At 38.6% G+C, this 13,539-nt stretch overlaps 13 protein-coding genes across 13 annotated transcripts; 10 read left to right on the forward strand and 3 right to left on the reverse strand. All coding sequences in view use genetic code 6, as the record gives it.

Annotated features, from left to right (window-relative positions):
* Positions 1–139: 139 nt before the first annotated feature.
* Positions 140–1,327, forward strand: SS50377_27182 (Transmembrane domain-containing protein; the record flags this gene model as incomplete). Its single annotated transcript, XM_067910975.1, has 1 exon — positions 140–1,327. The coding sequence occupies one exon, from the start codon at positions 140–142 to the stop codon at positions 1,325–1,327; it is 1,188 nt and encodes a 395-aa protein (XP_067761662.1).
* Positions 1,328–2,277: 950 nt separating this feature from the next.
* Positions 2,278–2,610, reverse strand: SS50377_27183 (uncharacterized protein; the record flags this gene model as incomplete). Its single annotated transcript, XM_067910976.1, has 1 exon — positions 2,278–2,610. The coding sequence occupies one exon, from the start codon at positions 2,608–2,610 to the stop codon at positions 2,278–2,280; it is 333 nt and encodes a 110-aa protein (XP_067761663.1).
* Positions 2,611–2,854: 244 nt separating this feature from the next.
* Positions 2,855–3,106, forward strand: SS50377_27184 (uncharacterized protein; the record flags this gene model as incomplete). The annotated part of the gene is made up of 1 exon (XM_067910977.1): positions 2,855–3,106. One exon carries the CDS (start codon positions 2,855–2,857, stop codon positions 3,104–3,106), a length of 252 nt encoding a protein of 83 aa, XP_067761664.1.
* A 164-nt stretch (positions 3,107–3,270) lies between these two features.
* SS50377_27185 (uncharacterized protein) lies at positions 3,271–3,945 on the forward strand (the record flags this gene model as incomplete). The annotated part of the gene is made up of 1 exon (XM_067910978.1): positions 3,271–3,945. One exon carries the CDS (start codon positions 3,271–3,273, stop codon positions 3,943–3,945), a length of 675 nt encoding a protein of 224 aa, XP_067761665.1.
* A 291-nt stretch (positions 3,946–4,236) lies between these two features.
* On the reverse strand, positions 4,237–5,331 carry SS50377_27186 (uncharacterized protein; the record flags this gene model as incomplete). Its single annotated transcript, XM_067910979.1, has 1 exon — positions 4,237–5,331. The coding sequence occupies one exon, from the start codon at positions 5,329–5,331 to the stop codon at positions 4,237–4,239; it is 1,095 nt and encodes a 364-aa protein (XP_067761666.1).
* Positions 5,332–5,718: 387 nt separating this feature from the next.
* SS50377_27187 (uncharacterized protein) lies at positions 5,719–6,159 on the forward strand (the record flags this gene model as incomplete). Its single annotated transcript, XM_067910980.1, has 1 exon — positions 5,719–6,159. The coding sequence occupies one exon, from the start codon at positions 5,719–5,721 to the stop codon at positions 6,157–6,159; it is 441 nt and encodes a 146-aa protein (XP_067761667.1).
* Positions 6,160–6,214: 55 nt separating this feature from the next.
* Positions 6,215–6,871, forward strand: SS50377_27188 (Yip1 protein; the record flags this gene model as incomplete). Its single annotated transcript, XM_067910981.1, has 1 exon — positions 6,215–6,871. The coding sequence occupies one exon, from the start codon at positions 6,215–6,217 to the stop codon at positions 6,869–6,871; it is 657 nt and encodes a 218-aa protein (XP_067761668.1).
* A 652-nt stretch (positions 6,872–7,523) lies between these two features.
* Positions 7,524–7,721, reverse strand: SS50377_27189 (uncharacterized protein; the record flags this gene model as incomplete). The annotated part of the gene is made up of 1 exon (XM_067910982.1): positions 7,524–7,721. The coding sequence occupies one exon, from the start codon at positions 7,719–7,721 to the stop codon at positions 7,524–7,526; it is 198 nt and encodes a 65-aa protein (XP_067761669.1).
* A 170-nt stretch (positions 7,722–7,891) lies between these two features.
* On the forward strand, positions 7,892–9,079 carry SS50377_27190 (Transmembrane domain-containing protein; the record flags this gene model as incomplete). The annotated part of the gene is made up of 1 exon (XM_067910983.1): positions 7,892–9,079. The coding sequence occupies one exon, from the start codon at positions 7,892–7,894 to the stop codon at positions 9,077–9,079; it is 1,188 nt and encodes a 395-aa protein (XP_067761670.1).
* A 1,412-nt stretch (positions 9,080–10,491) lies between these two features.
* SS50377_27191 (Ceramide synthetase) lies at positions 10,492–11,328 on the forward strand (the record flags this gene model as incomplete). The annotated part of the gene is made up of 1 exon (XM_067910984.1): positions 10,492–11,328. The coding sequence occupies one exon, from the start codon at positions 10,492–10,494 to the stop codon at positions 11,326–11,328; it is 837 nt and encodes a 278-aa protein (XP_067761671.1).
* Positions 11,329–11,439: 111 nt separating this feature from the next.
* SS50377_27192 (uncharacterized protein) lies at positions 11,440–11,658 on the forward strand (the record flags this gene model as incomplete). The annotated part of the gene is made up of 1 exon (XM_067910985.1): positions 11,440–11,658. One exon carries the CDS (start codon positions 11,440–11,442, stop codon positions 11,656–11,658), a length of 219 nt encoding a protein of 72 aa, XP_067761672.1.
* Positions 11,659–12,211: 553 nt separating this feature from the next.
* SS50377_27193 (Transmembrane domain-containing protein) lies at positions 12,212–12,478 on the forward strand (the record flags this gene model as incomplete). Its single annotated transcript, XM_067910986.1, has 1 exon — positions 12,212–12,478. The coding sequence occupies one exon, from the start codon at positions 12,212–12,214 to the stop codon at positions 12,476–12,478; it is 267 nt and encodes an 88-aa protein (XP_067761673.1).
* Positions 12,479–12,958: 480 nt separating this feature from the next.
* On the forward strand, positions 12,959–13,234 carry SS50377_27194 (uncharacterized protein; the record flags this gene model as incomplete). The annotated part of the gene is made up of 1 exon (XM_067910987.1): positions 12,959–13,234. The coding sequence occupies one exon, from the start codon at positions 12,959–12,961 to the stop codon at positions 13,232–13,234; it is 276 nt and encodes a 91-aa protein (XP_067761674.1).
* Positions 13,235–13,539: the final 305 nt, after the last annotated feature.

Here is a 13,539-nt window from a genome sequence, read left to right on the forward strand (position 1 = left end):
TTATGCTTTTGTAGTGTGGCCAAAATATAACTGCGCCCTGAGTACCCCATTACCAAGTAGCTGAACCACAAATGTAGAATTCCTTCTCGTATCCATTCAGCATGCGGCGCCGGTCTTGGCCAAGAGCGGCCGTCGCGAAATGCACCACGTGATGCGCGCTATCTGCCTCCTGCTGGCCGACACCGCGGGCGTGTGCGCCGTCGGGTGCCTGCTCCCGCTCTACTACTACCTCGTGCTGGGGCTCAGCGCGCGGAACCTGCTGCTGTACGCGCCGACCATCGCGACGGAGGTCTCGGTGCAGTTCGTGTACTTCGTCAACCTCTGCGCCCACCCCCCTCTCGCCGCCTTCCTCCGGCGCCGCTCCCGGACGGCCGTGTTCCTGCTGCTGCTCGCCGCGTTCCAGGCGCTCGGCTTCGCCTCCACCGGGCTGCAGCTGCTCGCGCTCCGCTACGTGTACGCCGGCTCCGGGGCGGACGTGTGCGCGATGGTCGGCTTCGGGCAGCTGGTGGTGTTCCTGGCGATGCCCCTGCACGACTTCCTGCTCGGGGGCCGCCTCACCCGGGGCATGGACGGGTTCTCGGCGAGCGTGTTCAGCATCCTGGCGACCAAGCTCGTGTGGGCCGTCTTCCTGGACCGCACCACGCGCCCCGACTCGCACCTGGTCCGGGTCGCGGGCTTCCTGCAGTTCTGGCCCATGGTCATCCTGATGCACGACGGCGTCTTCCGCAGCTACCCCGCCGGCGACCCGCTGCAGCACTTCGGCCTGCACTTCGCGGGCGTGAACTTCATGAGCGCCGTGCTCTTCGCGCTCACCTTCGCCGTGGACGCGGTGGTGAACCGCAGCCACTACGCGGGCGGCTTCCAGCCCAGCGTGCACGGGCTCTTCAGCTGGCAGTGCGCGACCGTGCTGTGGCTCGCGAGCCAGATCCTCGGCGCCCGGCTATACCCGCTCCTCCCCGTCCCGTCCCGGCGCGGCACCGCGTTCTGGGCACTCTGGGCCGCCGGCAGCGCGGTGGTGCTGGTGCTGTTCGACGTGCTGCTCGTGCTCTTCTTCAACCTCGTCGTGTTCGACCTGGTCATCATCGGGGTCCTGGGCGCCGTGGACGCTGACGGGGTGGCCTACAGGACCGGGATGGACCAGTGGGGAACCAGGCCCATGTTCTTCTTCGGCTTCGGCACTGGCATCATCTACTGCCTCTACCTCACCGCAGCCGGCCTCAGCAAGTCAGGCGCGGCTGGAGCGGACTGCGGGCCGAGCGACGTGGAGGCGGCAGAGGATCTGGAACTGGAGGAAACCGGTGGCATGGAGGCCGGCGTTGCGCACTGAGTGGCGCGGGTGACAGTTTGTTGAGAAAATTTCAGCACGCAGTTATTTAATGAAATAAATTTGATAAAAGTTAAATTAAAATTATAAAATTATTATTTACAACGATTTACTTGTAAAAAGCCTACAATTAGAGACAAATATAGCAATAGTTTGATAGGGTTATTTCGTTAAATTTATATATAAATAATAAATTTTAATGTGGCTACTGATTAATTATATATTTAACGAAATAATAGGATATATTTTTGTTTTAACATACATAATAGTTGTATACAAATAATACGATTACACACAATTACATTCATTTAAAAAATGGGTGTTGTAACATCAATTCTACATAACAATATTATTTCCGAGATGGCTGTGTATAATGATACGCAATGTTTACATACTAGCAAAAATACCTTTTTAATTAATAATAAGCTACAAACATAGTCATTAAAAACGTTAACAATAAAATCTGATCGAATATAAATATATAATCTTAGTTCAAGAATTGTTATTGCTCCAATTGGAGAATAAAAATGCAATGTATTTATTGATAGAGTAAGTAGCAATGATTCTATTAATTTTAAGACTTTAGACACATAATGAGTATATGCTTTTCTTAGATATTCATACAAATAATACGTTTACCAGATAAAATCTAAGTGAAACATTACTTTTAATCTTATTTAATAGGTAAACAAATAGTTATTAGCACTTTTACGATGAATAAATTTTAAAAATTATTATCTGTAATCATAAATATGATTTTATTCAACCTAATAATTTATTAAATATGGTTATCTAGTTATAATAAATATTAAAATGAAATAGAGTTATTTCTACAATTTACAAGATTCAATACTAACATTGTTTGTATTCTCATATAAAGAACCTAGAGATGCCTGAATATAATATTAGATATTGCTAAAAATGCCATATCTAATTGAAAAACTAAAGTTTAGTCACACATATTCTTCCTCTTCCTCAATCCCTAGTAAATTCTATAGCCTCATTGTGCTCATTTTAATATAGTTGGCATTAAGTTTTTCCTCAACAAAGCCATCCTAGAAATTATTCTCAAGAATATCTGTTAGTGAATTGTTGATACTCAAACCCCTAACCAAATCTGATTGATTGATCAATTTTGAAGATTGTACCTCTTCAAGCATTGCAATAGAACCTTGCTTTCTCATTATCAATGATTTTGTGTTATTTCTTATAATTACCCTCTCCGCTGGTTGACTGATGTTGACCACTCTCTAAGAGAGTATTTACGTTTGAGTACCGAGTCCCATTTTTAAATTATAATTTACACAATATACTAAATAAGAATACCTGAATATCAAGTCCCTCACCTAATATTCATAAACTAATAAGCGATATCACAGTCCTAACCCCCAATTTGTACCAATACAAAAACTAATAAAAAACATCAATACTTGTGGGAGTATCATAATAACTAAAGTTAAAAATTCCAACTTCCCACTTACTTTTGATCCTATTTATATATAATATTATCAATAATCTTTCTACTAAATCATGAGCCTTTTTTCCTGCTGTAAAAAGAAAACCCGGCCGATGTCGATGGTGTTCTGCCCGTCAGCACCTGAGTTCGCAGGCCGCATATCCGTAGTATCCGACGACGGAAAGGACGTTCTCATGCGACACTTCGAGTATGAGGAGAATACAGACGATTTTGACACTTTCAAAGTTCCGTGCGAGGCCGATAAGCTTTTATAAAAGGTACCAGAAAAAGTAGAAAGCCGGAGCTCGGTATTGGACGATAAATGACCTACGGCAGCAACGAAATCCTAGATTTAATTTGGAAGTGAGCGGTGAGCTTTATGATTTTCTTATCACAGCACCCATTACATCAGATATGCTCTACACAAGGGCGCTGTAGACGGTGGAAAGCCACATTTTGGCATTCAAAATCACATAGCTCGGCGTTCTAAATGTATAATAATCAATAAAATTAGTAAAGGAATTATATTCATTCTACGCGGTTGCGGGCAATTTTGCGACGTGCGAAACCGCGCGGAGCGGTCCCGGCAAGCCTTGCGATCTGCTGCGTGTTTTTAATTTTCCAAATTCGGGCTGTAGCGCAAAGTTTGTATTACCGGAAAATGCAGATATTGCGAGAAACCGAAAAACTTAAAAATCGCAATTAGTCCCTTAAATCAAATATAACTTATATTATGTTAAAAGCGGTTTTACTTGTTGGGTCCTTTAGACGTGCAATGTGGCCAATTGTATACTCCAGGAAGTTACATTTAAAAACATTAAAAAAGGAATCTGTGATAATACTCTAATTAGCGTATTTTACGATCCTGAAAAAATCAGAAATGGGCGTCCTGACTACGGTGCTGACCACGGAGGATCCGGTCTAAAGCACGCTCCAGACTCTTCCCAGCTCCGCGAAGCTGCGCAAAATAGATGTATAGGCCCCCGGGGCCATGCAGCGCAATTAGACGTTTCTGATCAAGTCCGCATCGCCCATCAGCCCCACTGGGAGCAGTCTTATTCAGCTGTTAGATCGCTTCGAGCATGTTGATAGCGTCTACAGCAACACGTCAACGGCGTTCAAAATTCTGGACTTGGAGGGAGTTTTTGAAGTGAAAATGGTGTGATATAATGGTGGAAAAGCGCAGAATAAATGGTGTATATGGTGTCAGATTCGTGATGTGCATCGGTGCAGTAGGATGCTCTCGTACAGGATTCGTATCTCGCAATTTCAGATTTGATCTTTTTCTATTTTAATTATAGTTAATATAATACAATAATATGAATTAAGTTATTTACCATTCCTTTTACTACAATATTTCATATATTCAATATTAATATATTTAAAATGCCATTTGATATTTTCTTTCCCTTGGATAAAACCATACAAAATTCATACTAAAATACTAAAATCTCTTTCACTTGACCTGTGCCTTCAGTTTCTCGTACGCCGAAAATAGCAAATTATATACCTCGATGAACCCCTGCGCCCAGTTTTCCTGCAGTCCATGCGGAATTTTGCCGTTAGCCTTCTTGTAGAACTGCACCGCGGAGAGCGACTTATCGTAGAGTTCCTTGTAGCTAAATAGACACTTCTAAACCTCGCGCTTGAAGAGCTTGATCCCGCTCTGGTCACGCGGCACGACCTTCTGTAGCTGGTTCGTCGCCTGCTGCTTGATCTGAATGAGCTGCATCAGCAGCGGCCTCACGATTGGGTCGTCCACTGAGAGCTGCTTGCTGTCGATCTCGTCCGCGACGTACTACTTCAGAGCCTTGTACTCCATGTAGAGCGGCCTCAGCTGCTCCTTGTCCTCTTTGTTGGGCTCTCTGCCGAATTTCTTCTCGAATTGCAGGTTGAAGTCCCTGAGAACGTTTTTCAGGATTCCGCGGTAGTCTGAGAGCATTTGTACCTCCTTTTCCTTGCTGATACCTTTTTAGACGCTTTGTTACTTTCCCATGACGCTCACGTTCTTCTGCTTAACTTTACCATTTTGGGCGTCGATTGTAGGTATATTTCCCCATTTTCGCTCTAACCTGACCATTCTGTTGCATCTTTTCAGATGTTTTTCAGTTAGTGGGAGTGAATCATCGTCCCAGACTAATATCAGCGATTTGACAAAGGCATGCCTGCCTCTTAAGCTTGCAAGCACAACTGTGGATGCCCAAGCCTCTAACTGCGCACGTGATGCTGTTTATCGATCTTGGAGGATAAATGGCGTTTTTCTGATTTATTCGATTGGAATTAGAGATGCTGGTGTGCTGATGACTGGTGTTGATGTTGGGATAGGGCGTGGAGCTTGTGGAAGTTGAATCGGCGATGAGAGTAATTTGACAATAAGATCAGATAAAAGTGGAGTCGTACTAGTTTGTATTAGTTAAGGCTAAGATAAAGGACGCTGTGACTAGGGAGTATAATTTTTAACAGCAGTATCAAAAATAGTCGATATACATTCACTAGTCAAGGTCAAAATTGAGTCAAACTAAGGTGATGTTAAAATTTCAAACGGAATCATTAAATATTGGAGTGGTTTATAGTAGGTTCTTGAATATAATATAATTAGTTTTAATATAAAACCGCTTCAAAATAGAATGAAACCTATCACCCGGCCAACATCTTCTCTGCAAAAATTAAAAGATATTAACGTTTTAAATAACATTAATACTTCTCCTACCTTTATAACATAGTATGAAGATCTAGAAAAAGATGACCTAGGTAATATTTCTGGCTACGTCAAATCATTTAAATGATATATTCAACATTAGTTCGTTAATTTAGCAAATATATGACAATTGATTTGTATTAGTTAATTATTGTGCTTACGTGATTTAAAACTGTAGAAGTGAGTTAGCATCAATATTATATATTATATAACCATATTTTGTTCCTTAAAATTTCATAAATGTTACCCTCACCAGATGTATTTCTAAACTCTTTTAATTCTTCTATATTGGGAACTCCAGAAGCAGCATACTAATGCTAGTCACCAACTGCATATAATTTTGGGTTATGCCAATAAACACCTATGGCCTTTTAATCACCTAAGCCATTAGAAACTCCAGCCCCAATAGGCAAAGATTAAATATAATAACTTTAAAACTAAGTGATACAGTTATAGAATGTTCTTAAGTAAACCCAATAAATTAAATCTTAAAAGAAAAAATCTGTAGTATCGTAAACTGCTTTGGAATAGCTTGTCATATCCACAGTTGATGTAGAGTTCACGGAAATGAAGGAAAGAATAATCAAATAGATGGATTAAGAGCATAGGTTAAGAAGAATGGAGAGTATGATGTCTGAATTGAAAATTAGTTTTGACAGCATTAGTGAATTCAGCAAATGATTTTTTTAAACGTTCAATAGTGCTATACTCGAAAAGTACCCACTCCAAATCAATAATGGCTGACTTTGAATAACCTAGTTACTAGCCTTAACCTGAAGTTTAACCGGATACCGAGAAACAAGCACCACCACCTCCACCTGATTATTTATTAAATACAATTAATGAAACTGTTGCATAGACACTTTGGCGCGATTTGAAGTTAATTCTTATTCGTACTTGGTAAGTTGTTTGGGTTTTTAACAGATCTAGCAATTTAGAAGTTTATGAATAATATGATCTCTTTGGCCCATTTTTCTATGGCCTTATATTTTCTATCTCACTTGAGTTAGCTGCAACTATTTCTAATATGACTGTAGTATGTATGAGTGTAATATTCATAGGCTCTCTTATAGTAGCACTAAATATCGCTGTTTTAGGTGGTAAGGTTTCAATTTTAGGTACTATTTGTCTTATAGGCTACTGTATAGCACCACTATCATTTGCTGCTTTAATAGTATTCATTTTAACACTGTTTTAAGGATTAAAGGCGTAATGGTATATGGGATTAATTGTAGCATGCCTTGCAGCATTTACAGCTGTATGGGGACTCTTTGCTGCATGGGGATTCTTTAGAAATGTTATTATCCCTGGTAAATAATTTTAAAGTGTTTATCCAGTATTGTTTTTATTCGCCGTATTAGCTATGTTCCTTGTGTTTGGTATGATTGCATGATTTACTTTTCTTAATTTTATAATTTTGATTTTAGTTAGACTAAGCACTGCTTTTTTTAAATAAATATTTTTAATTTAAAAATAAAACTTAATAACCATTACTTATTGATACTTTAATTTTCTATTCCTACTAACTCTATATTTTAGAATGTCTGAAACACTGTTACATAAAATTAATCAACTCGTTACTATCATTAGTAATGAAATTGTTGACGTTACAGCTCCGTTGGTAATAAAATCTAGTCAACATGGTTAAAAAGAATATTTACCAAGAAAATAGGAGCATTGTTATAATTATCGTACTGTACACTTAAGATATTACTAGTAAAACTTTTCAGGGATTAGAAATAGCTGTTAAAGGAGATCATTATTAAATGAATGAGATAATTTTTACAATATTGTAATTTTAAAAATAATTATATAATTGTATTCTTAGTTTAGTTTTTGTAATAAAATTAAAGGGCATCTATATATTGACTAGGCTACTATTTAGAATACTTATATTTATATTTTTATATATAAACATATTACTGTCAATTTTGAAAATTATTATAAATTTTATTTACTATTTATTATTAAGTGTTGGTTGTCAATTAAATAATCGAACTGTATTAAATATTACTCACAATATAAACTGCATCAATCATAATTCATCACTTGGCGCGCTGGCTGGCCTCGAAGACGGTCCCGCCGCTGCCGCTGCCGCCGAGCCCGCCCAGGGGCATGGTGGCCACGCGCGTGACCTGGGCGGTGTAGGGCACCAGGCCGTTCTGGTTCTGGAGCTGGGCGAGGTCGCGCGCGAGGGAGTAGGTGGGCAGCTTGAGCAGCTCCTGCTGGCCTCGGGCAGACATTTGGAGGATAGCCCGCCTCTGGGTATAATAGTTATGCTTTTGTAGTGTGGCCAAAATATAACTGCGCCCTGAGTACCCCATTACCAAGTAGCTGAACCACAAATGTAGAATTCCTTCTCGTATCCATTCAGCATGCGGCGCCGGTCTTGGCCAAGAGCGGCCGTCGCGAAATGCACCACGTGATGCGCGCTATCTGCCTCCTGCTGGCCGACACCGCGGGCGTGTGCGCCGTCGGGTGCCTGCTCCCGCTCTGCTACTACCTCGTGCTGGGGCTCAGCGCGCGGAACCTGCTGCTGTACGCGCCGACCATCGCGACGGAGGTCTCGGTGCAGTTCGTGTACTTCGTCAACCTCTGCGCCCACCCCCCTCTCGCCGCCTTCCTCCGGCGCCGCTCCCGGACGGCCGTGTTCCTGCTGCTGCTCGCCGCGTTCCAGGCGCTCGGCTTCGCCTCCACCGGGCTGCAGCTGCTCGCGCTCCGCTACGTGTACGCCGGCTCCGGGGCGGACGTGTGCGCGATGGTCGGCTTCGGGCAGCTGGTGGTGTTCCTGGCGATGCCCCTGCACGACTTCCTGCTCGGGGGCCGCCTCACCCGGGGCATGGACGGGTTCTCGGCGAGCGTGTTCAGCATCCTGGCGACCAAGCTCGTGTGGGCCGTCTTCCTGGACCGCACCACGCGCCCCGACTCGCACCTGGTCCGGGTCGCGGGCTTCCTGCAGTTCTGGCCCATGGTCATCCTGATGCACGACGGCGTCTTCCGCAGCTACCCCGCCGGCGACCCGCTGCAGCACTTCGGCCTGCACTTCGCGGGCGTGAACTTCATGAGCGCCGTGCTCTTCGCGCTCACCTTCGCCGTGGACGCGGTGGTGAACCGCAGCCACTACGCGGGCGGCTTCCAGCCCAGCGTGCACGGGCTCTTCAGCTGGCAGTGCGCGACCGTGCTGTGGCTCGCGAGCCAGATCCTCGGCGCCCGGCTATACCCGCTCCTCCCCGTCCCGTCCCGGCGCGGCACCGCGTTCTGGGCACTCTGGGCCGCCGGCAGCGCGGTGGTGCTGGTGCTGTTCGACGTGCTGCTCGTGCTCTTCTTCAACCTCGTCGTGTTCGACCTGGTCATCATCGGGGTCCTGGGCGCCGTGGACGCTGACGGGGTGGCCTACAGGACCGGGATGGACCAGTGGGGAACCAGGCCCATGTTCTTCTTCGGCTTCGGCACTGGCATCATCTACTGCCTCTACCTCACCGCAGCCGGCCTCAGCAAGTCAGGCGCGGCTGGAGCGGACTGCGGGCCGAGCGACGTGGAGGCGGCAGAGGATCTGGAACTGGAGGAAACCGGTGGCATGGAGGCCGGCGTTGCGCACTGAGTGGCGCGGGTGACAGTTTGTTGAGAAATCCTAATGATATTATTTCTTTATTTATAGCTTCATTTTCATATAAACCTAATACACATCAAAAATGTAATGCCAAAACTACTATTTATTAAAAATCCTATTAAATTATTATAAATATAATATTACAGTCATCATGTATAAAAAATAAATGAAGTATGTGGTATTGCAAAAAAATAGAAATTTTATTATAATAAATAAATAATTTTTATTGTATACAATAATTTAATGTATTTAGTTGGTATTGTTAGACTTAATCTACAGAAAATTTTGAATATATAACCATTATAATACAAGGTATAAAACTAAGTTCAAAATGATTGATGCTATTTAACCAACTCTTTATTCTAATGATAGTATTGAAAAATAAACATATTTTGGATATAATTCACTAAATTATAGTAATAAAATTTATTTTTATAAAGTAAATTGCATACTTAATCTTAAAAAGTTATAACAACAATACCACAATTAATCCAGATAGAAGTAATGGTAACTAAACTAGCAACTCCTCCAGTTTTAGTATCAAAGAGAAACATACTTATTTATACTGGATATAGTAATGAATCTTTTGATTTGTAAAAATAGATTTTGAATGATCATGTGAATTCCTATGTTTACTTTAATTATCTTATTTCAGTTGTGTCTACGCTTAAAATCCTGGAATTGAGGTTTTTATCAATAAAAATACAAAGTTTAGTGACTGGTAATTGGCCTTTTTTATGAGTATAATCAAGATTTATTCAAGCTTAAAATTTGAATCTATAATTACTAGTAGGAAAGCAAAGAGTATCATTATGTATTAAGCTTCTTCGATAAATAGTTAAAAACTTGTTAAGTTATAAAATTAAAAACTATTGAAATGTATATACAATTTGAAGTGACTAATAATATATACTATCAATACAAAAAATAAATGCTATTATAATCCTGTTATAATTATATGTTGATTTTTCTTGGTATATATATATATATATATAAGACTTTGCCAATGTATAATATCTTCTTAACTAATATATAACAAGAGGTACATAAATTAAGAGTATGCATTAAAGCATAATTCGAAAATTATTCTTAAAAGTTATATAACACAGTTATATGTAAAACGCAAAAATCATTATTACTAAACTTCTGAATTTTCTAATAACGAAAATTTCTGAGCAATTATATTCTTAAAGTTAGAATTCGTTCGAATAGCTGATATAAAACTAAAAATTCTTCAAAAAAACATCAAAATATTATTTTTCGCCTTCTAAATAAATAATTTGGTGCCTATTTCTTAGAATTTAGATCAAATTACAATATCATGTTATTCAGTTATTTAAAAAACTATTGTAAGCATATAATAGTATACTATTTAAACACAGCCAATTTTACGAACCTAGATAATGGTGTAATTACCAGTGTCACCAATTCACTTTGCACCGATAATCTATTTGACCCCTATTATCTTCTTAATCCGGCTTAGCATTGTTAATATGACAAAATCACTGCTCCTAAATCGTTATTCATTAAAAAGATCATAAAAAGCCGCTGAATCTTTTTACTACCTTATCCAATATACTGTTCTATTTCTTTTTTCGAAACATTTAATCAATAAAACTGGAATAGCTCCATTTTCATTAGAAAATTTCTTTTAGTTTTATCCATAACGTTTACACTTTGATTCTTTATACTCACTTTTCTTTTCTACTGAAATATCTGTGTATTTAGTTTCCTTACTTTTCCTTAAGCTGGAGACTAGAACTGAGAATACAGACTTTAAAGAAATGATATTACACCATTTTATAACATTTTCTCTTATTTTTACAGGATACTCTCGAAGGCATTTTGAGTATTCCCTTTTGGTTGCGAATCTTCATGACGTAACAGACCTCTTCTTAGAATCTAGCAAAGTGTTGAATTACTTACTAGGCGAACCGGTTAGTGTTATCAGTTTCGTTATGTTCGCGGTAGCATTTTTTATTACTCGTATAATAATATTTCCATGCTATCTAATTCTCCCAATTGTCAACGGAGTTGGTAGCACATACATGCATAATGACGAAATATAATTTAGTTTCATGGAGAGATTGTGGTTTGTGGTAATTCTCAGTAGCTTATGGGCAATTGACTGCTACTGGATGTCATAAATTGTTCGGATGATACGTGGTATGGTAAGGTTAGAAATACACGGAGATATTAGAGATAGAGAAGAATGCAGCGGTGCCTTGAAGGATGACTGAGAGCAGTATATTTAAATTTAAGGGATCAAAGTGGGTGTTATTTCGACATTTCCTGTAGAAACATGAAACGTTAATAATATCGTATTATTTTTAATATATTTCTGTTTTTAAATGGATAAAATAAAACGTAACTTGTCGCAAATACGTAATATGTCCCAGGAGAACTTTCAAGCTGAAATAATAGAAACTAATGCCCTTACAGCCCATTATATCTAGAAAACTGCGACGAACACGAAATGCAAGCGAGACAGAGTGTACACATCCAATGAAAATATCGTCATGGCCCCAACCCCTAAAAATGCAAAAATGATGAATTTTGTAATTGAATGAGGCTTAATATTTTCAGCTTAAATTGCAGCCACAGCTTTTTTTGAGGCGTTTTACGAACCACTAGAATGGAATTAGAGGAATATGTAATGTGCCAAAAAGCTAATTTTCAGCTATAATTGCAGAAAAGAGTACTAGCAGTATGCATATTTTTTATCCTTTTAGTTACATCCTTGCAAACTATTTTTTACTCAGAAAGCTCGCTGCTCTGGTTGTGCGCGGCTATGTTTATCCCAAATATTGCTTTTTTGGGCATAGCAATTACAGCTATTATAAGGATTGTGTCTAGTAAATCGGTAATAAGGAGACTTAATGAGTCGTAGGAACCGTTCCTTCAGGCAGACTGAGGTTTATATGAAACAAATATATAATAATATTTTTAAAAATAACGTAAACCAAAAACTTCAGATTTGATAGAAAAGATAAATCGTATACTTTTATTTTACCAACTAAACAATAAAACAAGTAAAATTTTATTTATTTTATTTATTTTGTGTTTACGAAATATTACTTAAATATATTAATTTAATTATATAATAATATTATTAATTTAAAAATGGACAAAATAACTAAAATCGCTTTGGGATTGTTCTTAGTGACCACAAGTATTGCTGCATCTGTATCGATTTGGTATTATACTCAAAATAATTTTCTAGTTTTACTTGCTATTGCAGTCATTTTCGCGAGTGCAGACTTGCTGATTTGTTGCTCAATTTTAGCTAGGTCATTAAAAGGTAGAAAAATGGCGATACGGAATACTGTTATCACTGATTTAATGATCGAAAGACGGAGTTTGCTAAATAACTAAGTTATTATATAATGATTTATGGGCTTTGTAGTTTACAATATTATCTGTGAACATAGCCAATTTTTGTATATGAGAAATATGCTCCGCAGAATATGATGAATTTATCTTAAATTTTATTACGTAATGAGTATGTTAAACCATAATGATTTGAGCATATCGTAATTATAATTAAAGCCTATATTTTGTCATTAAAAATTAAATTTTAACTTTTTAAAAGTATGTTAGTGTTTTATTAATAAAATTGTTATCAGATTACTTATTCATAGTAAAATTATTACATTTATCTAAGGAATATATTTCCAGAAACAAATCATAATCGTAGTTATATGAAAATCTAACGATTTAAATCTGTAAAAAAGATAACACTAAATATTCTAAAAAATAAATTAGTTATTCTATATTAATTGAATACTGTTTTTACTTAATTTATTCTATGTACTTTGATAAAATTTAAACTACTAATTAACTAAAATATTGTTATTATTTCCGTCAAAAATGGGCATAACCTCAAGCTCCGTCAATGAGCTTCCAAATCTCTATGATAAATGTGAAACATCATCAACCAATTAAAAAATAGTTTTATAATAAATTAATCCAAGTAATACCCGTAGTTTACCAAAGCTAGGGCCATAACATAGTAAAATATCATTAACATTAAATTCACAAAGTTTTCTAATGGGATAACCTCCTAAAAGAGAACTCTCAGTTGTTATGAGATTATGTCAGTTTCAGACGTTGGTTGATTGTTGTGATAGTGATGAGTTTGTATGATAATCGGAATGCTAAGTATAAAATTTATCATTATCACAGCTAAGTGTTAATATAGATATGAATATTTTAACCTTTACAAGTTGATAAGATACAACATATATATTTAAGATTTGATTATAAAAGTAAGTCCGAAATATAATATTAAGTGAAATGTAACTTATTTTCCTGTTACCTACCAATTTATACATTTATATTTTATTTTTGTCTAGAGCTTAAAATGTCAATCGATTTATAATAATTCTATTCATTATGATGTAATTACTATTATTGAATAAAATTATAAATTATAAAACCAGGAAACTACA

This window comes from Spironucleus salmonicida, chromosome 7, assembly GCF_000497125.1.
Source record: "Spironucleus salmonicida strain ATCC 50377 chromosome 7, whole genome shotgun sequence".
NCBI classification, from domain to species: domain Eukaryota; phylum Fornicata; order Diplomonadida; family Hexamitidae; genus Spironucleus; species Spironucleus salmonicida.